Source organism: Tachypleus tridentatus, chromosome 13 (assembly GCF_004210375.1).
Source record: "Tachypleus tridentatus isolate NWPU-2018 chromosome 13, ASM421037v1, whole genome shotgun sequence".
In the NCBI taxonomy this organism is placed as follows: domain Eukaryota; kingdom Metazoa; phylum Arthropoda; class Merostomata; order Xiphosura; family Limulidae; genus Tachypleus; species Tachypleus tridentatus.
The window spans coordinates 163,336,828-163,364,658 of record NC_134837.1 but is presented as its reverse complement, the minus strand read 5'-3'; the positions used below and the strand labels follow the sequence as shown (position 1 = coordinate 163,364,658).

Sequence of the window (27,831 nt, the reverse complement as noted above, 5' to 3'; positions counted from 1 at the left end):
TGTTTTCATTGATCTAGCTGTCTTTCTACTCACGTAACTGTTAAAAGTTGGAAAAGCAGGCTCAACATCCACGTCAATTATATATATATATATTCAACTTTTAGTTCATGCAAACAAAGGTTAAACTGACATATGATAAATCACCATCGCTATATGGGTTCTACGTTCACATATACTTTTCCTACATTGTAGTTTGAACTCTAGGGTTGTCGGTGATTTTGTGTTTATGTATTTCAGAATTTCAGAAAACATAGAAAAAAGATGTCTGCCCATAGCTGTCCCTAAATATCAATTCACAAGCTAATGCAACGGTAACAATATCAACTGGCAAATTTCAAACTATCTTTATTTAACCGAATACTAAGATCTCGTAGTCACTGTTATAGCGCAGCTATGTCCCTGCTGCACGAAGCGTGTTTTTGCAGCAACATTTCGCGAATTATGAATCATTGGATCCACAGTTCGAGTACTGTAACCGCTGGGCCATGTGTGGCCCTTTATCAGTTTGTCCTTTATATATGATTCCTTTTGTTTAGGTCTAGTCGTCTGAAAAGTTATACATGTGTGTGTGCGTCTAAGGTAAGTGTATACTGTTGTCTTATGATCTATTGTGTACATGTTAAAATTAAAATAACCGTTGTGTAGCTTACAAATATATGTAAGAACTGCGTACTATCCCAAACTTTTAAATGTTACTCAAACATTACATTTTTAGCATTAACATCAAAATTTAATTGTTAATGTTTATAGGGCACAGTAACTTAAACACGTAAATAATTATATCTATTTCAGAATACCAAGGGTCCTACACGCACCACAAATCTGAATCCTATAACTAAAACAATCTCATCGACGAAGAACATCAAGAGCTGTTATAACTTATACATTAAACTGATAATTTAGTTGTTTTTTTCTATCACTAGTTTATTAACCTTAAGAACCAGGCGTAACCAAACGGTTACTGCCCAGGTTGTGAAGCCGAGATTTCATGGTTCTCCATACAAATGCATGCGCACTTTGGGTAGGAAATAAGAGTGATGCTCAAATCCCACTATTCAATAAGATAAGAGTTAACGATTGGTTTGTTGCCTTCCATGTAGTTAAAAATAAGGGGCGTCTATATTCAAATAGCTCTTTTGTAGTTTTGCGCGAAATCCTTCTTTATGTTCAGCAGTGCATGATAAAAATGCGCGTATATAGTTCTATAAAATCACGATATCGAGTATTACAGTGCGCTTTCCCTCATTCTTAAATGCTCCATGAATAAAAGTTTACATCGTACCAGAACAAAGAGATTTAAATATAAGGTAGGATTTACGATTAAGGACTTTGCGCTTAACTTAGGTAGAGAAAATATTCTGTCAAACCGTGATTATATGCATTTAGCGTCATGAACTAGAATAAAACACTCCCATTGTACATATTTTTTTATGAATATATTTCATTTATACTTGCTATTTTCATGTTTCCACTGTATATTATATCCCACAGTTATATATTTGGATACGTGAATATAATAACATATTAATCTCTTGGGTTATAAAATAATAATAAACAGAAAACAGCTTCTTTACGACAGTTTAAAAAGGGTGCATCAAAACTGTAGATTGAAATTTTATGATTTTCGAATCGTCATGTCCCCCTTGTAAACCTATAGAAAGGCACTGTAAAACTACATGTCCATATACTTACATAAATGAGTATAATATTTATCACAACTCACAAAACTCTACTAGATGAAAAGCTGTGTTTGTTATTGTAATATATCAGGTTTTTTTTACTGGTTGTTTTTAAATATAATTAATATCTGCATTCTTCAGTAAAAATACCTTTTATGGCTTAGTAACTCTAAAATTACATGGTTCCAACAGCTTTTTGAAATGTTTATTCACTAATTTACTTATAGATCCGTGAATGTTGCAGGCTACTAAGCCTTAATAACCAATGAGTCACAAAAACAAATTTAGAGAACAATACCATAAAAAATTACAATTAATCTTAATAATTACTTCTCAAATCCCCTATGTATTTTACTTAGAAAACGAGTAATTTCACCCAATTTGTTGTTCAATTCCTTATACTGAATATTATATCATGCCAAAGCATAAAACTGCTCAAATATCAATTTATATGTGAATTCCACCAGTAGTGAACAATATAAAAAGTCGGTAGTATGAAGGTTAAGTTAGCAATAAACTTATAACCTCTTTAGTTTTGACCTTATTTCTGTAGTTACTTATTCTGTGTGAAATAACATCCAATAAATGATAAACAAAATTTCATCGCAAATTTTACTTCAATGCGTGTCTAACTCATAGACCATATACATTTTGTTAACACAGCACTTTCTTGTCATACATTTCATGCAAAATATCATCGTATTTGTTAAGCTAGGCGTTTTCTTCATATACGTTCTATGCGCGTATCTTATGCACTTTTATATTTAATGTGTATCAAACGTCGGAAACCTTATTCAACTTTAGAAATAATAAGTCAAATTTTTCTCTTGAACATTTCCAACTGCGAAAACGTGAGAATTCCGAGAAATCGATTAAAGTTTAACGATAGCTTATTCTATAAATACTTCATACGTTACAAAATTGTCAACATTTATCTTGCAAATTGACAAGAAAAAACTGATACCACTTAAAAATAAGTCATAAATTGAAATGGCCCTTACCTGTATTACAAAACGACCAAAATTATTTGCGCCACCTGTAATTTAAATTAATATTATTCATTTAACCTTCAGTTTATAAACTTGCTTTTATATCATTCACTACTAGAAATCCACATATGGCATCATATTGTAAAAACATTGAACAAAGCAATTGGGTAAAACCATTTATTTTAAATTTTAAGATAAATAAGGAACACCAGAAGTAATTAGGATAATTTCAATATGGATTATATATATATTTTTTGTATTTACTATGTGATTAGAGATCCTTTAATCAACAAATTTATGGAAGTAAAAGCAGTTTGGTGCATAAAAAGTTATTAAAAACTACTTTAAAACGTCAGGGGTTAGCCACTACCATGGTATGTCCCTCATTGCCAGAGTCGTTTTCCAGATGCGGAATTTTGTCCCCGAAAGCGCTCCTCGATTCGAAAAAGTAACCCCGAAACAACCTTACATTTTATTTTGTGCGTTTATTATGTATTGTATAGCAAAAATAAATTACAAGCAGATATCCGACCAGTTGTTAGTATTACTAGCTTACGTTGTTTTGTTTTGTGTTGCAACAATAAAGCTCTAGAATATGTACGCTCATCATATAAATACAACTGGCACTAATACACCAAACTTCTCTGGTACTGCCTGCATCTGAAATTATGGCGAATACAAGTACCAATTTTTGTATAAATACCACCATGTTTGGCTTTAGAAATATAGTCACCTTAATCTGCATGAACTTCATCGGCGATTCTACGGTGAATGAACATTTAGGATGCTGAACTCGCATGAATACTAACTCTATACAGAACTAAAACATTAGATTAAATCTAACTTTCGGTCTTTAAAGTCTTTTCTTTTGACATATTTGTTTTAATGACTTTAAAATTACTTTAGCTACGAAACACTGATAAAAACAAGTTGACTGCTCTGATCCTGTGATTAGTGAGTTGGTTAGGGCGTCCATGTCACTCACTGTCTGCAAGTTGCGAATTTCAATCCCAACACTGAACATCCTCGCCTTTTCAGCCAATGACTCTATGGTTGGTGGTGTTAATTAGTCACTTCTAAGTTATAGATAGCTAGCACAGGTAAACCCTAAGTAGCTTTGACGAAATTCGGCAGAAAACAAATAAAATCCCGCGGTTGACTTCACAGTGCTAAAATGGATATGATTCTATTATTAAGTGCAGAACAGATATGGTGTTACAACTAAAATCATAACCATGTATTTTTTTTAAAATAAGTCACATAATCACTATACTTTTCATTAAATTTGAAACAGACATGAAACATACTAAAGACTGATGAATGGTCAGCTGATTAAATAAATTTTAAACTGTTTGTAACAGTTCTACAAAAGCGTTCAACACAAGTGCCTTCCTCCTGACTCCTGATGATTGTGTTCGCTCTGGATAATTTGTGAAGAACCAATGGGTACTAGTACCTGATACCCTAATTACATGAATTTACATTTGTTTTGTTACTGTAGAAGTACCAACTTACCTTCGAAAGTTTAATTTCTCAGCACAAACTATCATGACCTGAATGAAATTCCTTTCTATTTCGAGATGGACGTCTGACCTGTAATTTATTTGCGTGATTTATAAAATTTTCGATGAATTGATCTATATATGAGCAGGTAGTTAAGTTATACTTTACTCGATTGTCTCTTTTTGTGGGTCGCCTACCAATCCATAAGATTAATTACCAATTGTATCTGCGCATGCGTCAAAGTAGTTTGTCCATATGCTCTTAGGTTTGTTGGTCCTGGGAATATAGCACCTGCTGGAAGATTTATATATATATGTGCGAGTGTGTATTTATCTACTGCGTGAGCTACAAGTTTAAATGCGTTCCACGTAAAATATTTAAAACTGTTGATGCTGTTTCTGTTGTTATGCTTTGGTTCTTATTGTTTAAGATGACGTACGAGCACACACCATTATGTTTTTCTGTACTACTGACAATCATATACTTAACATATGTGGAACTCCAAGTGAGATCATATGCCCATATTTTTCATCCCTGAAATAAATTTTCTGTTCAGTCGTTTATCATAAGATGTTGATGACTGACATCGTTAGCAAAATGTGTTAACATATCGCTTCATTGTCTCTATTTAAATTATTTGCCCGTATAATAGTTCCAAATATACAGCAGCGTACTATTATTTAACTTTAGTGCCAGTTTGTGAACTCTCCAGTTATACGTACAGCAAATCAAAACGAAGTCATGTGACTAGCACTGGAACTCACGGTTTAACGTTAACCTGAGTTAAATAAATTATTTTCAGAGGTTGTCTCTGCATACGAGCTAATGAATACAACATGATTGTTTACAAGGTTTTTACACAGAAAAGAACATCTACACAATACTGCAATAAACAATTGTAAATCAAGAGAAATAAACTCATGTTACTATTCACATCCATTTTCATTAATAATACATGTTTAGAATGAATTTAAACCAACAGCATTACTAGCTAACGCACGCCATTTTTAGAATATAAAAAATTAAATATACTTTGTAACAGATTTACTGTTATACAATTATTTTAATAGATACGTTTGTTACAGTTTACTACATATTTAGAAATGCTTATAAATTATATCGTTAAATACGTATTGCGAAAGTCCCGCCTGTTCCCTAAATTTGTGGAAGATTCTCGAGCGTAAGAATCAACAATCTACAATGTATGTAAATTAATAGCGATTGTCAGTATTGTTGCAAACTGAAATTTCCAGAATCTCGCTTAATGAATATAAAAGGTAGTCATCGCAACATGCGGAGAGAGAGTTTAATATTGTTGGTTTGCTATAGTTAATATACAAATTTCGGTTTTGTTTATTTTGTTTTGAATTTCGCGCAAAGCTACACGATGGCTATCTGCGCTAGCCGTCCCTAATTTAGCAGTGTAAGATTAGAGGCAATTCAGCTAGTCATCACCGCCCACCGCTAACTCTTGGGCTACTATTTTACCAAAGAATAGTGGAATTGACTGTCACATTATAATGCTCCCACGGCTGAAAGGGCAAGCATGTTTAGTGTGATGGGGACTCGAACCCGCGACCCTCGGATTACGAGTCGAGTATCTTAACCACCCGGCCATGACAGGTCTTATAAACCTCGGAAGCTATAATTGTGACAAACACTTATTCATTGGGAAACTACAGATATAGCCAGGAATTTTTATACATTTCGAACTTTACATACTTCATTGAATTAACTTCAAACGTTAGTATTTCTATTATTATTATTATTTCTACAAGGACATAAGATATTTTCGTTGGTAAAAAACAAACAAATTCATGTGAAGAAGCTAGCTAGCTTCTCTCTCGTCAAGAGAAGTGTATCTATGCATCAACATAAAAGTAAATCGCTTTCCCTGAACCGTCGATAAAAGATTCAGTTCTACAAAAGGTAGACAACTCGGTACTGCTTATAAGTTTGTAAAACTTTTGTAGATAAACATTATTTGTAATAACTGCTCTTATAAGTTGTATTGCTTTTTGTATTTAAAATATAGTTGTGTTAAAAAAGAAAATTGTGTGTATCAATCATTTCGCATAATTAGCCATCTATAACCTTTCACTACCATAGTTCGCGGGTTCGAATCCCGGTCGTACCAAACATGATCACCCTCCCAGCCGTGGGGGCGTCATAAAGTGACGGTCAATCCCACTATTTGTTGGTAAAAGAGTAGCCCAAGAGTTGGCGGGGTGGTGGTGATGACTAGCTGCCTTCCCTCTAGTCTTACACTGCTAAATTAGGGACGGCTAGAGCAGATAGCCCTCGAGTAGCTTTGCGTGAAATAAAAAGAAACTACCATAATCACCAGTGTCATTTCGCATAATTAACAGTCTATAACCTTTCACCACCATAATCACCACTGTTATTTCTTATACTTAGCCGTCTAGAACATTCACTATCATAGTCACCAGTGTTATTTCGCATAATTAGCAGTCTAGAACCCTTCACTGCCATAATCACCAGTGTTATTTCGCATAATAAGCCGTCTAAAAAGAACCCTTTACTACTATAGTCACCCGTGTTATTTCGTATAGTTATCAGTCTCCCGGCGGGATAGCGGTAAGGTTATGGATTTTCATCTCAAAAATTTATAGTTCACTTCCCGCGGTAGACACAGCAAACAGCCCAATGTGATTTTGTTCTCAAACGAACATTCAGTACCACAGTCACTTGAGTTCTTTTGCATTGTAAGTTCTTTAATTCACAAAACCATATTAATTTCAGCTGATTTCAGTGTGTTCGATTTTGTTTATTTTGACTTTGGTGAAATGCAGTAACAAATGCTAAGATATTTATAATAGTAGAGTAAGTAGTAATAAACAATAGTGGCTTGTAACACAGAAGTATTAAAGTAACCGTGCTGAAAAAAATGGATTTTCTACTGCAATCCACTCCTATTCTTGAAGATATATGAGGACCCAACATTTTATATTTCTGCATTCTATGCATGACGATGACCACAACGGGCTGAATTCCATATTTTTATGATAAGGGCTAAAACTATGTTTCAGTCGTTAGTAATAGCGAAATATATATGTATATATATATATATAAACTAAAAATCATAAGAAAGCTGGCTTTCTGATGATCTAAGTGACGTGTAGGTAGATAACTCATAAAAACACAAAAATTAGAGTTCCTTCTCTTATAACCCAGCATGGCCAACTGGTTAAAGTGTTCGACTCGTAATCTGAGGGCCGCGGGTTTGAATCCGCATCGCACCAAATATGCTCTCCTTTCAGCCGTGGGGTCGTTATAATGTACGGGCAATCCCACTATTCGTTGATAAAAGCGTAGCCCAAGAGCTGGCGGTGGGTAGTGATGACTAGCTGCTTTCCCACTTGTCTTACACTGTTAAATTAGGGACGGTTAGCGCAGATAGCCCTCGTGTAGCTTTACACGAAATTCAAAAAACAAACAACTTAAAGCTAGTCAATACACCACCGCTCACTGTGAGGTTGATTTTTAACATTTTATTTACGATACAAAAGTCATTTCAAACTTTATTCGTTTTCCGACATAAATGCATTAGTTTTAGCTCTATGCTTTAAATAACTTCAAAGTCAAGCAAGCTGATACAACGTATTCGATATCTTATTTACAGCTACCATTCCTAATACATTATTGTGTAGTATTTAAATTTAATTTCTCACAAGTATCGTTTCTTTTTTAAAATGTTAGTAACTATTTTTGTACATCTTGAAGAATAGCTTTGAGGTCTAAATTCTAAACTCTTACCAAAACATGCAAAAAAGCGCACGTGATATTTTACCAGTTTACATGTATGTGCTCACCTTGTTGAGAGTAAACTAAATACATTCGTGTATTTATTTTTGAAAAATCATTCTACAGTTGTATCTGACCAAGTCTCTAATATATTAATGGCACTCGAACAAGTAAGTAGGACCGGAAAAAGTGTACAAACCACAATTTAGAAAACTCGACAATCCAAAAGTTTCAATAGTCTACCTTTAGAAAGCGCTTAGGTTTCGTGTACTTTCCGTTTCTGTTTGCAAACCCATCGAAAAGGTTTACCCTTGTTACATTCTTGTGCGTGTTCACAGATACAATATCACGAAAACACTAATTATGAACTGATATCTGGATGTTTTAACTATAATTACCTACGAGATTCGACCTCATCGGCTTTTTGGGCAATTTTTTTAATTGTTTGTGGTTCCATGGTTTGCTGGTTTCAGAATCTTTAATAGCATTGAGTCACGCCAAAAAATTAAAAGAAAAAAAACACGATTAATGTTGACGTTAATTCCAATAATTACTACTGCGATTCCGAAGGAAGTTTACAAAGAAAATAAATTACTTCATCCATTTGAAGAAGATTCTTCATACTGAGAATTGTAACAGGAAAACATGAAATTACTCAATGCGAAGCAATATGTAACCCGCCGGCAGTGAACGGTATAAAAATAAGTTGGTAATTTGAGCGTTAATGACTCCAGTAACTAGGAACGAATATTAAGCACGAGTAAATGACGTAATTTCTGTCTATTTAATTATTTACAAAATGTAGAAGTTTAGAACTGACCAAAACAAAGGCTCTCCCCTCGTAGTACTTTTGTCAAAGTGAAACCCAGGTAGCATTGCGCCATCCATAATTATAAATAATTTACCAGAGGCAGCAAACATTTTACTTTATAAATTATTAGTATTAATTTCTGTGTAGAATTTTTAACCCCAAGGTACCTAAAGTAAATAAGATGATTGTAATACTGTTACTTCTCATATTTTACGCTTCAGGAGTTTGGCACTGGCTGTCGTCCCTCAAATAATACTCTCTGGATTTTTCTAATGAGACATTCAAGTTGATTTAAGTATCATCTGTTTTCCTACATCTTTTCGTGCTCATCCCATTCCACACTACACCCTCCAATGCAACTGACCTTTTTTTCCTACCTTTTCATGCTGGCTGAGTCTAGATTTTGCTTGACATACTTTTGGTGTTGCAGTTAAACAAATACAAGATTTACAAGCCTTTGAATGTGTAACAACTACTCATAATGTAATATATTCAATATTTTGTATATATTTTAATATCGACGTGTGTGAGTTAAATTTATATTTAAAAATGCATGTAACATATGATGTGAAATGTGTACTGCAAGGTTTACGCCTACTCACTGACTTTATAGAAGATTCTCGAGTGTAAGAATAAAAAATATGCCACATGTGTATGTGAAATACAAGTAATTGGCGGTATTCTTGCCAACTGAACTTTCAAAAACCTCACTTAAAGTTTAAAAATCAATAGTCAAGAGATACTTTTTATTTTGATGGTTTGCAGCAGTTAGTAAATAAAAAACCTCGGAAGCTATAACAGTGATTAACGCTTATCAGTCGGAAGACTAGAGATATTTTACCAGGAACGTTTATAGATCTGGTTTTTCGTTTATTTTTAATTTCGCACAAAGATACACGAGAGCTATCTGCGCTAGCCGTCCCTAATTTAGCAGTGTAAGGCTAGAGGGAAGGCAGTTCGTCATCACCACCCACCGCCTACGCTTGGACTACTCTTTTACCAACGAATTGTGGGACTGACCTTAACATTATAATGCCCCCGTGGCTGAAAGGGCGAGCATGTTTGGTGCGACGGAGATTCAAACCCGCGACAATCAGATTACGAGTCGAGTACCCTAACCACCTGGCCATGCCGGACCTTATAGATCACAAAGCGTGAATCGGCAATAAAGTATTCAGTTCTAGATCAGATAGAAGACTCAATACTGTTTGTAAATTTCTAAAACTTTTGTATATAAATCATTATTTGTAATAACCGTTACTATAAACTGTATTATTGTTTGTATATTAAAATATATTTTGTGTTAAAAATAAAATTGTGTTTCAATCTTGTTAGTAAATATAATAAATTTGATACACACCGACATTTAATTAATTTCTAAATTTATATTACAATTTTACTCAGTTTCAGACTATTTGAAATCGTAATATGTAACTGTCATCAATAATTAGAATAGTTTCTTCAGTTGCATTCATATTTTTTTAATTTAATTGAGTTTTTAAATTTATATATGACTTGCAAACAAGCTTTAAATTCTGTTGAACATTATGTAACACAGATTTTGTTCCTGGTTAGTGTGTGATATTTTTTAATTGCTTATGTTGTAAAAGTACATAAAATGGCCATTATTCCTTCAAACTTTGCTTTCGTGACCTGGATAATGAAATTTAGAAATTAATCTATTTTCTATGTAAAAGCGGTCAAATTTGCACATTTGTATTTACATAAGGTCTGAATAAAACAACATACAAATCAAGATTTACATGTATTTATACTAAAGTTACACAAAAATAAACAAAAATGTTGAGGAAGGGTTGAAGCTTGATGTGGTCATTATACAACTGAGTTTTTGTTGTTGGTTTTCAACAAAATCACCCTGTAATTTCAGAAACAGTAAACTCAAATCTGTGTAACTTAATATATTAATAAGCTGTATACAAATGTGTGCATTTATTGCTTTTTCGGTAAGTCTTCCACGTTAAGCTAAGATTCATGTCAAAGTTTGTATTGTCGAGAAAATTATGCGTAAACTACAGATCTCGGAACAACTCATTACTTCCAAAGGTAAGTCTTACTAACCTCATCAATGATTCAGTTGGTACTGACTTTATCAGTTATTCAACACTAAGTAACTTCATTAATGATTCATTGATTAATGTATTTGCACTCTAAGGATACTTCTAAATCATAAATTCAGAAGAGCTACTATTTAACTATTTTGATAATATTTAAAGATTAAGAGTATATCTAGCTACGTTTGGTTTGCTAACATCCCAAAGGTTACCAACTTAAACATACCCAACTAGAACTTTCGGCCTATGCTACACGTACTTTTAAATCCTCTGGGAACGAATCATTCCTTCATATGTAACAACTATAATTGCTTACTTACATCTCTATCATTGCTTTCGGTTACTCCTGGTCTCTATACAAGTAATCCGAATTAATGATAACACTAAACGGAATATCTTAGGCCTAGGACACCTGGTTGTTTATAAACACTTCATTGATAGATTGCATCTTAACTTTCTAGGTTTACAGAATACAGTAAAATACAGACAGCTGTAATATACCTACTAGTATTGGCAGTGCGGATCCAGTTACTTAAATATTTAATTTACTACATTTCAAATAGCTTGAAGCGCAAAATCTTCCTGAACATAAAGGAAATTAAATTGCATTTTGTTTTATACTATTGAATACCCAAGCCTTTGTTGTTGGTTGTTTTTTGGGTTTTTTTCAATCTGTTGAAATATGAGCGCAGCTACGTTTTTCTGGATAATGAACACAGGATTTTAGTGGTGATAATCTTAGCATTTCTAACTCTCTCTTTAGTAATTTCTCAGCTTGGAGAATACAAATTATGCTAATAGTTCGTCATAAAAGGGTGTGTTTGATTAAACTCGTACCAAATTCAATTAACTTACCAAATTGTATCTTTCAAGTTGTCAACTTACTCAATTAACGAGAGTTAGGCTAATGGCCTTCTTCGATCACAAGCACACTGGAAACGATATAATTTTCGTAGCAATCTGCTTATATATTTCGCTCCCAAATGACATCCGTGCTAAAAGAAAGTTATTATTTTGTGACCAGGTTCTTCGGAAAGAAATATAAAAAAAAATCGTCGGTATCGACACTAACTAGGCCTAACGTTCTTGCAATCAACACCACTAACACTTAACATCAAAAGTATACGCCTGCTCGAGGCACAAGGGTCTTGAGAACATTTGACAGGTGTTTTTGTAAGAAACGAAAATCCTTCAACACGCACACGTGTAAGCTAGATTGAGTGTGGTGTTCTGACAACACGAACCCACAAGAGCTGATTTGCTGGGAATTTTGCTTTATTGATTTAACTTTTTTTTCAGTTTTGTGAAAATGTTCTTTATAAGCGTACAAATCTCTTAGTCTTCAAAACTCTTCGAGTTTCGCTATTTCACCTTTATGATTTTAAGAGCAAGAGAATGGGCTGGTCTTATTTAATCTACCTTTTGCGAAACTTTTCTTCGTGGAAGTTAATCTTCAGATGGCTTAGTGTTAGTTTTATTTTTAACGAATTTTAATCACAACTATAGGTTTTTAAAACTGACCAACTATTTTCATAAAAATAATCTTTTTTCCTAATTTTTTTTGAGTCAACGAGTAGAGAAATATTTATTTCACACATTATTTGTAATTTGTTACACTGCAAAACGTCAAAGCTCTGGTGTTTCTGCAGCAGAACTTTGACGTTTTGAAGTGTAACTTCAAAAAACTACTACAGGGTGTTCAGAAAGACACTGTGCAGTTTTGTAACCATATTTTATTCAGTCTATTTCAAGCCAACAACTGATAGCGGTGTTTAGAAACAAAATAAGAAGGATCCAGGCCTGTATTTATGCCAACGGGGGTCACTTTCAACATTGTTTATAATTGTCATTCATATTTACCTCCTGTATTCTATATTGAAACATGTCTGTTAATAAATGTATAAGTGCACAGTGACTTTCCGAACACCCTGTATAATCAATACGAAAAGTATAATTTCCAAAGTGACATTGGATTAATACAGAGTAGGTGTACCCAAAAGTAGTTACAAAATATAAGAAAAGACTGTCATATTGGATCAGTGCGACATTATCAAGTAGTTTGCCTGTCTGTTGGAGTAACTGAATACACAACACACTGCATCCTAGTTGGGCGTTACTTAACGACTCTAATTGTAACCCTAATTCACGTGGGAGAAATTTATTTAAATAACAAAACTATTTATGGCTAGTTAATTAGTCAATTTGAACAATCTAATTTATTCCAAACGGTCCACGTTTACCTAACGTTTCTCCCTCCTAGTATCTTAATTAATGTAAGAAGACCACGAGCTGTATAAACTGTCTTCCGTCTCTAAGTGTATAGGACATTAAACTGCAACCATTTCCGCGTAATTGTCGTCAGTGTTAACGAGAAAACACATTTATTCGATGAGGAAAATCTGAACCAGTATAAATATGCTATCACGAATTACGCAAATTAAACAAGTTATTTTTATGACATTAAGTACTCAGTGTCCTTTCTCGCAATTATTACACTAATGCGGAATTTTTGTCTTATACTTCTCGTATTTCTTGATTTATACGCAATATACAGCTTCATATTCCTCGAAATGTGTATGGATTATGTTGTGTATGTTGTATCTGTTTGGCAATAAAGTTATTACTCTGACACAAATGAAATACTTACCTACGAAAATATAAGTATCGTTTATCATTCTGTCGAACGAAATGTTTCAAATTGTCCATTATAAATCTTTTAGTAAAGAAGCGATAATGGACATTAACGGGGACACTTTTAATCCAAAAACAACAATGTGTTTTACTCTCTGAAAGTATTTCACATTTCTTGAGTGTTATATAAGTGATTCATTTTCTGGTATTCATCTTCATTAATTGAGACCTAAGTTATATTTTTAATACATTACATTTTAGTTGTCTTTCTTACTTTAACTCTTTCTGCTGATTCATAGTCTATAGTTTCGTAGTTCGTTAATTGAGTTTTAAAGTCTGTTACTCCATAAAGTTGTTCTACCTATAATAAATGTATCATTACTAGTAATTGTAATGTTTAACGTTCACACTTTACAACTCTTCAATCTCTCCTTGTCTAAGATTGTACTTTATTCCAAAGTGTTTTAGAAGGTTTTATCGCCTATTTTTGTTTCGCATATCATACATAGCCCCAGAAATCAAACTTATAAAAATTTCAAATAACAAAATGATTTTTTATGTGTCTTTTTCCAAGTAGCTCTCAAAACTAAAGGTGCTGCTTATTTGACAGTAACCAATTTCTCTAGCCGGAAGATTTAACGTGTTTCGAAAGTGCACATAGAGAACATGTAAATATTAAGTCACATATCGGTCATTATACGTTCGGTAGGAATATGATATTTTAAGTACCATTTTTATGCATTTGTTGATATTTTGAAGTTTCGTGTATCAAGAAGTGAAATGTAACATTACGACGCTAATATGTTCTCTATTAATTTGTTTCCATGATAAATTGTAATACTTTGCCTTCCTGCTTTATTCTGTAAATGAAATAATGATATTTTCGTGTTCAAGAGTGTTGAAATGGGTATATTAATGAATATTGGTCTGGTATGCATTTGGGTAAAATTAACGTGTAAATACGATTCGGCTTCTGAATATTTTAATTCACTTTTAAACTTAACATTAAAATAACACAATTACCTTAAAACTGTAAATACAAAGGGTGGTCTAAATATCAATCATTATGTGCGTATCACGCATTATTTGCACTGGCATATTTGTATTCCGTGATGGTACTGAAGTAAGCAAGTTTATTGGATGTTCTGATCAATTGTCCATGAAAGTTTCATGTATTAAACACCAGACTATAATATGTATCGTACCATTCTACACTCATTGCAGTTTGTTTACTAGAATTGTTTAGTATATCTTAGCATTTTCAGAAGATAATTGTTTTGCCTTCTCAACTACTTCTTACAGTAACTATTGTACGACTTTCCTGTGCCTAGCGCTGCGAGAAATATTTCACTATTACCAATCGTTTCTACCAAATTGTAATGGAAATATAAGATTACACACATAACCTATATTTACTTACTTCTTTCAAACTCTACTATTTTATTTTTTCATTTTTTTAAATGTGGATTTTTTGTTCGTTTGTTTTCGTGCTATTAGCACAAAACAACACCAATGTCTAATAGTGTGTTTATACCTCGAAGATCAGATCTTTTAGATATTATTAAAACTTGCGGTATTTTGTTATCTTTTTTATGTTGTTATTCGCAGAATTTACTAACAAACAAATAAGACGTGATTCATATTGTTATGAATTAAGCTAAGGTTGTGAGCGTACAGTTATGGAACTTAGTCCCTATAGCGAACGAAATATTCATTTTGTAATTTCAAAAGCTAAGTTAAAAAATGAAATTTGTACAAGATGTTGAGGCTGAACGTTAAATCCTGTGGTATAAATTTACTGATAAAACATGTCCATAAAATCTTTGTCGTTTATTTAAGTGCGTTGTTCAGGTTATACAGGGATTTCGGAAAGTCACTGTGCACTTGTATATTTATTAACAGACATGTTTCAATATAGAATACAGGAGGTAAATATGAATGACAATTATAAGCAATGTTGAAAGTGACCCCCGTTGGCATCAATACAGGCCTGGATCCTTCTTATTTTGTTTCTAAACACCGCTATTAGTTGCTGACTTGAAATAGACTGAATAAAATATGATTACAAAACTGCAAAGTGACTTTCCAAACACCCTATATTTCGAACATGCTGGCTAGCCAGTCATATTTATTAAGATGTATATAAAAGCAACGAAGAATATAAGTGTGCGCTGTAAAATTCCACTTAATAATGGCGAGCACAGATAGCCCTCGAGTAGCTTTGTGTGAACATAAAAATGTTCAATGTAACAAAATACACTTTATATGTTTGTATTTATAGCAAATCTACTAAGGCTATCTATCTATCGCTATCTCTTATTTTAATTATTTTGTGACCAGAGGGAAAGAAGCCAGTCAGTAGCACCCTAATACCCATACTGAGACATTGACTGTCACTCTCATAACATATCTAAAACCTACAGTGCAAAGAAATTTTGTGATATCGCACGTGTTTGAACCCAGTTTAGCAGCTTCAACAACCAAAGCTTTTACACAGGACCAACCTATTATCTATCTTTCTCCCTTTGTGTTAGGAGACGAAATATTTGAAACTAGGAAACATTTGGCTGTAACATGGAACTATTACATTATCATTAACATTCAGTCTCCTATTTTCTTCTTAAATATTTAAAATAGTCAATAAATAGAGGTTTAATAATGTTAGTACTTGTTACCAAGCGATTGAAGACCTCCAAGTGGAGGTACAACTTTGTTTCTAAATGTAAGTAGTTCTGAATAAATAGAGGTGAAACACTGTTACTAACTTTCTAAACTTGTCTAGTAAATAGAGAGATAACGTTGTCATTTAAGTCTTCCATTCCGATATGTGGGGACATAACTTTTTTTTTAATTTCTTTAATTCATCTAATAAAGGGAGAATGAAATGTTGTCCCCACACATGCCAACGCCTTAATATAGAGAGATGTAAGTTTGTTGGCAAGTGATTAAAAGTTCTCAAATACATAAAGATGTTATGTTGTTACTAAGTGTTTACTACGTAGTAAATAACAGTGTTTTGCTGTTATTTTAGGATATTACGTCATTGCACTAAGTGCGTTTCAAATTGACATCTTCTGTGTACTGAGATGTCATGTTATCATTAAGTGCTAAATTTTTGTTTTGTATTTTGCAGATGGCCCGAAAATACGCCTCCACCATGAGAAGCCGTCCGTTCTTCCGTTGTCGTCCATTGAGAGATCTCCTGCTTTTGATTGTTAGTTTTGCTTTTCTATCGTGCTACTTGTGTTACCTCCTTTGGGCTCCACCTGTATATCTCTCACCTTATGTTGGTAGGTGTTGATACCTTATTGCTGAAAAACGTTTTTGGTTTCAAAATGCCTCCAACAGTAGACCCAATTTTGGGATATTCTCTCCTAAAATTAATTAATTAGGATTCTCTTGGTCTACTCACAACCTTCTTAACATTCTAAACATAATACTGGTCCTTACAAAAATTAATTGCTATTTTCTATAAGAAGAGTTATCAGTAAATGCTTGGAACTCAAGCTGCACTTTACCAATAATGTATAACTTGGCACGCACATAAGATTAGCTTTGTTTATCATTTCCACATTTTATATGCTATACATCTTTAATTTCTTTCGAACAGAGAGTGACTAAAACCTGGCTAAATTCCATGTCTTCTCTGATAGGTTCTCTGTTTTATTATTGCGGATTTCTGGTTTTAGATAAGTCTAATCATAAAAGTGTATCTAGAAACGTAAATGTTATCTGTGAAATCCCGATATTCATAAGCTGTACATTTAAAATGAATGAAATACCTTGTATTTCTAAACTGTCGCACTCTTTACAGAAAGTTTAACGTCCCTGTTCCCCTCCTCATAGTGTACCGTACTGATTAATTACTTTAGACCTCGTTTTTCGTTATAAATTCTCACTACGATCAACATTCGTCAAAAAATTAAATGAACAACACTTTAATTAATATTTTTTACAACCAAAGGAATAATATAGCTGGAATTCTAGAGTTTTAAATGTTGTGAATCCTTGAATCTGGTTAATGATAAGTTTAGTTGAAAGTGTATCGCTAGTTGTGTTGTGTGAAACATGAACACCCAACTGCTCAAGGTATTCAGAGATAAAATCTGACTGAATCATCTTGTCTGTAAGAGACACAGCTGGGGGTTTATTTGTTTGTTTGTTTGTTTGAATTTCGCACAAAGTTACCTAATTTAGCAGTGTAAGACTAGAGGGAAGGCAGCTAGTCATCACCACCCACCGCCAACTCTTGAGCTACTCTTTTACCAACGAATAGTGGGATTGACCGTAACATTATAACGCCCCACGGCTCAAAGGGCGAGCATGTTTGGCGCGACGGGGATGCGAACCCGCGACCCTCAGATTACGAGTCGCACGCTTTAACACGCTTGGCCATGCCGGGCCCTCAGCTGGGGAAAAAAAAAAAAGAGAGACACTCTGTGACCTGTATGCTCTCTTTCATGCAGCAATCAGCGTCTGCATCAGACAACTAATATTCTGCCCACCACCGTGAGATATAGCATTAATGTAAACAACAACCATGGAGATTCCTGAAATGACCTACGAGATTTAAGTCAAGACTCTAAGACTTATTGCTTACTAAATCATAGTCGCTTTAGTAACGATCAGAATCCTCGGCATTGATCAACACCTAATCAAACAGTAAAGTATGATTATAATGGGGGTCGTCCAATAATCAGTTCATCCTTCTAAAGCATACTTCATATTGATTATTCGATTGTATTAAGCGACTTTACACTGATTACCTCATTCACTTTTTTTTAGAACTGAACATGTCAATCGAACCTTGATTCATCCATAAGAACGTAGTCAGTGCAGACACTTACTAGAACTACTGTCAATCTTGTAAAGTAAATACAGACACTCACTGCACCTCCTGTCAACCCTGTGCAATAAACACAACACCCACTAGAACTCATTCAATCCTGTATGGAAAATATAGATATTCATTAGAACTGATGTCAATTTTGTGCAGTAAATACAGACACCCAGTTCTATAAATCCTGCGCACTTAGCTACATAGATGAAGTAGGTCTTCTCGACATATATCCAAAATCAAAAGTATGTTCCCTACTGCTCGCTCGGCCACTGACTGTATTATCACTCCAGTTTCTGTTCTGAAATACCCACACAATTCTGTAGTGGGTGGTCATGTTGTGTTTCTTGTAGTCATTATGTGTCGTAGTTATGTTCACAACATTCGCATCACAGACTTTGGTACAGCAAAACGAGCTCCTTATGTGTCAGGTTTCCAATATTTGAGGAGAGTCAAAAACATTTACTTACTCCACCAATAGGTAACACATTCACACTGTATGTGAAAATAAAATAAAATATTATGCTGGCATCGAAATAAAAATGACCAAATAGTTACACCTGAAGTTCATTGACTTTTCAGGGTGAGTAGAACATGTACAATATTCCGAAACAGCCTTACATTCTCTCTCTAAAATACGTAAATAATGTACCTAATGAAATTTCAAGTTTTGATATTAGAAAAGAACTCCAGTATTCTTGGGGCTTTCCCTCTTCTTGATTAAATGGAAGTTGTCATTTATCACTGATTGAAGTAAACTCCATTTTCCGAAAGAACTCAGGTTATTGAATTTCTGATTCGTGGCATTTTACTTTGATCTTGCATGCTTAAAAATATTGAGTAAATATTTTGATTTGGATTGAAATGTAATTTTCTTGGCCATAAAAATAAATGTTTGCCCTTTTAACATTTGGCGCAATGTCTGCTATTATGCATACTACGAATATTTATAACTTTAAAGTACATATTATACAATATTTCAAAATCTCCTTTACTACCTAGTATGAAAACTTCAGACTACCTTTAAGTACTACGCGTGCGCAAAGGTTAGATTGTGAAATTTTCGTGAAATACGTGTTTTTATTATATTTCTAAATTCGCGATTCCATAAATAATGAATAATTTGACTTAAAAATTGTGTTTAATATTACAACGTAACGTATATTCATTTTCTACTTATGTATATCTCTTCGTGTTACTAAAGTGTAGAACATTATAATGTTAACACGTTTTTCTCCGATAGCACCCAATTCAACGCATGTGTTGCAAAATTTTACATATGACACACTAAAACTGAGAAAACACTAATTGATAATATTAAATAAATTAACCCTTCGCTAAAATTAAATTTATGGCCATTAGTAGGAGATCGGTTAATTTACTCCAGCCTTTCAAAAATTAGGAACGAGTTGCGAAACAGTTGAATAACACAAATAAATCAAGCACTGCTGTTTCATTTGTTTATATATTCATATGATTATAGCAAGTAATGCAAGTTTAAAGAAATAAGGAAATGTTAAACAGAAATGGAATGAAAACCTGTTGTCCCAGAAGCATGAGAACTACAAAATATGTGTGCTACTCTGTGTAGTACGTATAACAGGAAATTATTAAATGGTACAAGTGGCATGCTTAGCTTATGGTAGTTGCTTTTAAAGGTAGCAGTGTAATTTGTTTCAATCTTAGGAAACACTGCCGACAAGAAAAACCATTAAAATGTTTCGCTTACAAACCTCAACAACAAGTCTGTACCTTTAAATTCATCTTGTAATTTGTTTTTAATAACACGATCTGCATTTCTTAGAGTGGTTTGTATTATAAGAACGTAACATTGAAGGGCAATATTATTAGCATGGTGTTAACTGTGAAATCCTGAAAAGTGAAAGTAGTAAGAACAAAATTTCGAACACTTGTAAAAGTACTTTGTTTATCAAAGTAACGAGTAATTTCTGAGCAGTTTTTCAGAAATACAGAAAAACCTAATACTAGAATATATATGTACAAAGTCAGTTAAACGTCCTGCTATTTCATAAGTGACTGCTAAACGAGATATTGCTCTAATATTGAACTTTGGAAATGTATCTTTGAACCTATCTGTCACATATTAAACGTGCTAATACAAAAGCTTTTGCACCTGATTGATCTTGATTGGATCTTTATATTATAACATTAATTCAGGTGACAAACAGACCCCAATGTGCTGAAACACCCTATACCAGAAGATTTTCAATACTTACAGCTACTTCACAACAATAGGAAAAATCGTGACTTTTAACTCGCCATGTATACAGTGGCTATCTAATTAAATGTGTTTAGCCTAAAATCATCATTTATCGATTGTGTTTCGCGTTTATGATTCTTAAAACAACAAATTTTAGAATAGATTATATGAGAGCTAACCAACAGACGAGATCAGTAGTTCAATTCGTTTAAACAAAAAAAGTAGCAAGATTGATCTTCTATGTTTTACATGATGGAAAATAAAAACATGCGCGGATTTTATTAGAAAAACTTTTATTCAAACTAAAGATGTACAAACCTATTTACGGATCTTAGATATATATATTTCATACTAACAGTGTCATAATAAAATAACTTTCGACAGAATAAATATTTTCTTCAGATTATAAACAAATCACGATTTTTCAAAGTTCGATCAGCACTGTACAGCGCCACAAAATTCTGATAGATTATGGAATCCAAATGATCATCATATATGTAAAAACGGCTTGTTTGGGTTGAGAAAATTTTTACGTACAGGAGTAAACAACGCTTCGACCTTCTTCGGTCATCGTCAGGTTCGCAAAGAAAGAAAGAGGTAACTTACCGAAAAATGACCACATGTTTGAAAGGGGTTGTGTGACACAAATGATCTTCATATTATAAATATATTTCGATGTCAGTTTCATTAGTGTTTGTCTTCTTTTGTTATTCTAACGGTCTTGATATTTCCACTGTTTTATATGTTTCTGATATGTTGTTAGTCATCACATTTTAACCTTGTTTTGTACGTGGTCACTGCTATTGTACTGTCAATTACACATTTTCTATACCATATTTTTGTCGTTCTGTCAGTCATCTTTATTAATTGTTTGGGAAGGGGTCAGTTGCCGCAAAACTGCTCTCTGAACTGGTTATTTTATAATAGTAACAGTAAAACCTCGCCATTTTATCAGACAAGAGTAGCCCAAGAGTTAGTAGTGGGTGTTTTTGACTAGCTTCTTTCCTCTAATCTTCAGTTACAAAAGCATAAAGTCTTTGTGTAGCTTTGCGTGAAAATTCTGAAACAAACAATTATTATTAAAAAGTGCAGTTTTGCTGCACCGTGGATCATTGTTTTGAATTTCGCGCAAAGCTACACGAGGGCTGTCTGCGCTAGTCGTCTCTAATTTAGCAGTGTAAGACTAGACGGAAGTCAACTAGTCATCACCACCCGCCATCAACTCTTGGACTATTCTTTTACCAACGAATAGTGGGATTGACAGAAACATTATAATGCCGCTACAGCTGAAAAGACGAGCATGTTCGGTGTGACGGACTTTACATAGAAAGTAAAATCCCCACATAACTGGCGTCATCACTAGCAAAATAAAAAGAATCAGGATTTCCAATCATAAATTATTATTTTATTGTAAAATAATCATAAAAGTAATATTTTAAAGTTAATTAAAGGAAAGATAAAATGATGAAAGTTGAAACTCTATTCAAACACAAAGATTTCAATAGATGAAGTGGGGAAGATGGTAAGATATATTTTATTACCCACGTAAAGTCGCCACACTTTAGTCTACCATGTAATCATTACTGGATCAAATGATACACCTACTTCCATCCCTATCTTGTTTGGTTCCTTTTATCAGTTCAGTAGCCAGCCCTATACAGATTTTCTTTTAATTTAGCGATAAATTATTCTCCTAATACTTGTCATTATTACACACTTTAGCTTCATTTCATAAAAAGACTAAGGAGGATAAGGCTGACCTCGCATGCCCCAACTCATGTTGAAGTTGGGATCCTACAGTATAGCCTGACTAGAAATGTCTCCCAGAAACTACCGGGCTTGGTGGCGCCTTTGTCACACCCTACCTCCAACCGACTCCGCTACATGATAAAGCGGTTGCATTCCGGCCTGGTGTAGCTAGGTAATTAGAGTCCTCGACTCGCAACCTGAGAGTCATGGGTTCGAATCCTGGTCGCACCAAACATGCTCGCTCTTTCAGCCATTGGGGCGTTATTATCAATGCCACTATTCGTTGGCAAAAGAGTAACCCAAGAGTTGGCGGTGGGTGGTGATGACTAGCTGCCTTCCCTCTAGTCTTACACTTCTAAATTAGGGACGGCTAACGCAGATAGTCCTCGTGTAGTTTTACGCAAAAAAACAAAGAAACGAAATGTTGCATCTTTTTATGCCAGCCATTTACGTGTAATTACGAAATGATACTGAAGAATTGTTATGCTAATTATTTATTTTCGAATACATGTTTGTATATATATTACTTTATATATACAGGACCACAGTTATCGTCTTTGGACGGAGTCGGTAGCGCCCTCCAGCGGAATATACTGTCTCAAAGCAAGAAGTCGATAAATTTGAACTCTTCAGAGAGTCAATCCTTTCGGGATATTAGTAAGCTGGAAAAACTTCTGTTAGAGGTAAATGAACTCAGTATAATAAGGTTTGTATGTTTCTTATAGGTTTACCTAGATTAGAATATTAACTAAACGCTGTTAATCTTGAAAATTGTTATTTAGATGCAACTCTATTCTCTATTGATTTTTAATTAAGAAATGAATGATTTATATTTTAATACGAAGCCACTGATTTTATATTGGAGTTGTAATAATAAGTAGCTCTTTTTAACCTTTATATTTGTCCAATGAGAAAATATTTTCACACAAGAAAATGTAAAATATTTTGACAACTAAAAATATTATAGCAAAACGTATATTTACTGTTCTTTTTTATAATATAAACAATATTCACGTCATCTCTAAATAGTAGTTTTACTCTTTTAGAATACATAGGAAGGTATTTAAGAATTGTAGATATGCATTATAAATATAAAAGCTCAGTGCTTAACGTTTAATGAAAAAAAAACATTATACGGTCTAGAAAACTCCATGCAAATAAAAACGTTTCATGTGCATAAGTCATTTGATGTGAACGGGTTTAACAGGTGAAAATATTAGACAGCATTTATTTTTCAGAATACAAACCACAACGCACAAACATTAAATGGTCCCCAGCTGGTACAGCGGTAAGTCTACGAAGTTACAACGCTAAAATAAGAGGTTCGATTCCCCTCGATGGACTCAGTAGATAGCCCGATGTGGCTTTGCTGTAAGAAAACACACAAGATTAAGTGTTTTCGTGAAATGGGGGTGTTTCCTGCCCCTTTTTTTTTTTTTTTTACATACTCGTCTATTCAACCAATCAAGCTACGTTTGTATGCCAAATAATTTAACAGTTGTTGAAAGCAGTGCAGTGTTGGAATTAATTATTTTCCAAAAACACTCAAGCTTCACATGTACAGCAGAAACATTTTGTCAGGAAATGATTATTTCATAGTTACATAGAAATACGATAAAGTCACATTTATCGTTACACGCATGCGTTAACTAATGTTACTGAGTATTATCTCGTATATGATTCTATTTCCAGTTCTAAAGTGTGGATAATATATTGAATTCTTTACTTCCATACATATTGACTTATTTAGCTTTCTATAAGTGCTTTTTTATAAGTCAGTTATTCAAATTAAATAAATATATAATAAATAAATGGGAAAATAAACTAACGCTTATGTAGATGAAAGAAATATATAATAAACAAACAAAAAGCAACTTGGCAGTCCGTTAAAAGCAGTGACAGGCACTGTATCTGGTTTTATACCCCCTCTCTCCCCTTTGGTCAGCAGTTGTACATTAGAGACAGTTGTATTTGATTGTTGAGGTCTCTGACCTGGCTGTTAGACTATATTACGTTGGATGTCATTTATGATGGAAATAGTAAATACTTTGTGAGTCTGGCGATCTTACTGTACTCAAACTGTGGCCCAGAAACTAGCAGATAAGTTAAAATAGTGTTTCATTTCTGCAATTTTTTCTTACAGTGATGGTATATTTGGTTGTGGGTTGATTATGGACTTTATACGATGGAAATTCCTGATTAGTCTATCGCCTTTCTAAATATTCTCTGTAAAAGTGTTTCGAAAATAATCAGACCATAAACTTGAAAGAATCACGATAGCTCTTTAATACAGCACTAAAAGCGTACTAAAGTGACTATACTGTTTATTATTATTATTTACTTTTGCTTTTATATACCGAACAATGAAGTCTAGGATCATATTTATAAAGCCAATAACGATCTAAATGTATATTCATATTTAATTTTTACTACAATATAATGTTACAAAAAGCGACGCTGATAAACATTCCTCGAGAATACAGCATATAATTTTGTCACGAACATTCCTTACTATCATTAATTACAATATTCTTCGTTTATGTTTGTTTTTTAAAAGGCATCCATCAAAATGCCCAGAAGGATTCAACAGTACCTCTGCCACTACTGGTATAATCATATTTCAATTCTTGAGTCACATGCGGAAGTTGGTGTTGTGACTACCATTGTGATATAACTTCAACTGTTATAGCAAAAAGTGCTTCATAATTTTTCGGGGTCTGGCATGGCCAAGCGTGTAAGGCGTGCGACTCGTTATCCGAAGGTCGCGGGTTCGCGCCCGCGTCGCGATAAACATGCTCGCCCTCCCAGCAGTGGGGGCGTATAATGTGACGGTCAATCCCACTATTCGTTGGTAAAAGAGTAGCCCGAGAGTTGGCGGTGGGTGGTGATGACTAGCTGCCTTCCCTCTAGTCTTACACTGCTAAATTAGGGACGGCTAGCACAGATAGCCCTCGAGTAGCTTTGTGCGAAATTCCAAAACAAACAAACAAAGTTTTTCGGAAAGTAATAAAGAGGTACTCGTTTTATGAAAAGCGTGCTGCTGAAGTTTTGTTTAAAACTTAGTAAGTTATTAATGCGGAAAGAGCTTGCCTTGCTCAAGTATTTTTTACATTTGCTCAAACATGTAACTAGAATATTCAACTTCAATTGCACCTTATACTCATCTGAGCTAGACGGCCATGTCAGAGGTCTCTATTATTCAGGTGTGACTATCGATAATTTTGAACTACTAACCAAAGGAAAAATAGTTAACATGTGCTTCAACTCTTTGAATCGAATGGGATTAAATATCAGTTTTATAACGTGCGAAAAAAAATATAAAAGCACCACTTCTCAAACCTTGAACCTTTCGATCCGCAGCTCGGCCCTACTAAAATGTGAATCACATTAAAAGATTTAAAATGTTTGGATTCCCATTGGAATACTGTTCTTATTTTGTCATCCGATAGGTCAAAGAATACAAAAGCACAAAACTGCTTGAATTTCATTGTTGATATTAATACTACAAGCAATATTTCCAAGCTCTATAAGTGTGCCTAATGACAGTCAAAATTGGCTTCATGTTAACCCGAAATGGTGCTATATATATGCCAAATAAACAAACTACCACCGTGATGTCGAGAAACCCACTTGTTGAGAAATTTATATGCAAAAACGGCTCGTTTGGGTTGAAAAAATATTTTACATAGAAGAGCGAACAACGTTTCGACCTTCTTCGGTCATCGTCAGGTTCACAAAGAAAGAGGTAACTGACCGGAAGCTGACCACATGTTTGAAAGGGGTTGTGTAACTGTGTGTCGAAATGTAGAGGGCGGTATTAGATGTTTGAATATATAATTTTATTTATTTTATTATATTAATATATATTCCTGACATCAGCAAACAAATAACCAACATTTGGCAAAAATTAGTAACAAAGTATGACATTCCAGTTAATACCAAATTTATTCAAAAACCAGGCACAAAACTGAGGTCTATACTATGTAAAAACTACACTGACAAACACCACACCAACATTATTTATAAAATACAATGTGATAACTGCCACGACTTCTATATTGGAGAAACAAGTAGAAAAATGGAAACCAGATTCAAAGAACATAAAAAAGTCACCTTCACACGTTTTCGAACACTGCAAGTCAAATAAACACAACATAACCATAGAAAACACTCAAATACTAAATAAAGAAACAAACATAAACAAACGCAAAATTAAAGAAGCCTTACTTATACAACAACTTAAACCCAAAATAAACCAATATAAAGGAACGCCTTTATACCTATATTAATATAATAAAATAAATAAAATTATATATTCAAACATCTAATACCGCCCTTTACATTTCGACACACAGTTACACAACCTCTTTCAAACATGTGGTCAGCTTCCGGTCAGTTACCTCTTTCTTTGTGAACCTGACGATGACCGAAGAAGGTCGAAACGTTGTTCGCTCTTCTATGTAAAATATTTTATCAACCCAAACGAGCCGTTTTTGCATATAAACTACCACCGTGGCGTTACAGTTTTAAGCCGGTTCCATATTGTTTCTAACTGTATTAAATCTTGTAAGTATACATTTTAGATACGTTTTTATTGTAATTTTCGTTGTTGTTACTTATTTATTCATTAAACTTATTGTTACGTTAATATTCTATTCAAATATTGTTAAGATCGAGACGATAACTCTAGAAGTGTTACACGTAAGACAGAAAATCGCTGTTGTACGCGGTCAACGCAGTGTAATCTCCCGTGATCTCCCACTGTACGAGAAAGCTCTACAAAGTTACAATTTTCTAGTGGCGTCACCTATGTGGTATGAACAACAAAAGGAAATGGCCAACCGAACAAAATGCTGTTCAGGAAGAAGTAATTCAGATGATTATCAGTGTAAGCATATTCCAAAACAATAAAAAATATTAAAAAACTACAATTAATTAACATTCTGATTTCATAAATTGTTTAATTGTGAAAACTATCCAATAAGTGCTGGTGGCTTTCTTTGTGTCACATAATAGTGGCTTCTTTTCCATTATAATCAAATAATTAACACATACATGATATTTTACTTATTTTTCATTTAAACATTTCATATGATTAACATCTTTTCCATTTTATTAACAAAAACGTCATTATCTTGATGATTTATTTCAATCTAAGTTTAACTTACAACATACCATGTAAACATCTTACCACTAGTTGATCATTCTTTTATTCGTAGCAATCCTACAATAAAATAGATTTTTTGTAGTTAAGTACCAAGCTACACAATGACTTGTCTACGCTACACAGTATCACTACACTACAGTGTCAAAGCTCAGTTTTTAGCATTATAATCCCTCAAACTTATCACTGGAGTGTACTGTATGAAATAAGATGCTTTTATTTCAACACATGTTTGTATGGAAAATAAGTGTTCAGTCGTTTTCCTCTAATGGAACATTAGGATTAATTATTTCACAATAATTTAAAATAGCTTATTTTTCGTCCCAGCTTTAGTTTTAAACTCAAGATGATGGTTCATTCCTGTTAGTTGACAAAATACGTAGATTTATTTTGTGAACAATTCTATGTAT

The 27,831-nt window shown here is 33.6% G+C and overlaps 1 protein-coding gene across 3 annotated transcripts in view; it reads left to right on the top strand.

Annotated features, from left to right (window-relative positions):
- Window positions 1-27,831, top strand: part of LOC143237646 (cadherin-like and PC-esterase domain-containing protein 1) — a 165,985-nt gene that overhangs the window by 87,191 nt on the left and 50,963 nt on the right. For all 3 annotated transcript variants that reach the window (XM_076477135.1, XM_076477134.1, XM_076477136.1), the window contains exons 2-4: window positions 16,584-16,740; window positions 22,798-22,940; window positions 26,929-27,145. In XM_076477135.1, coding sequence (XP_076333250.1) covers window positions 16,584-16,740; window positions 22,798-22,940; window positions 26,929-27,145 — 517 coding nt within the window. The remainder of the gene's footprint in view (window positions 1-16,583; window positions 16,741-22,797; window positions 22,941-26,928; window positions 27,146-27,831) is intronic.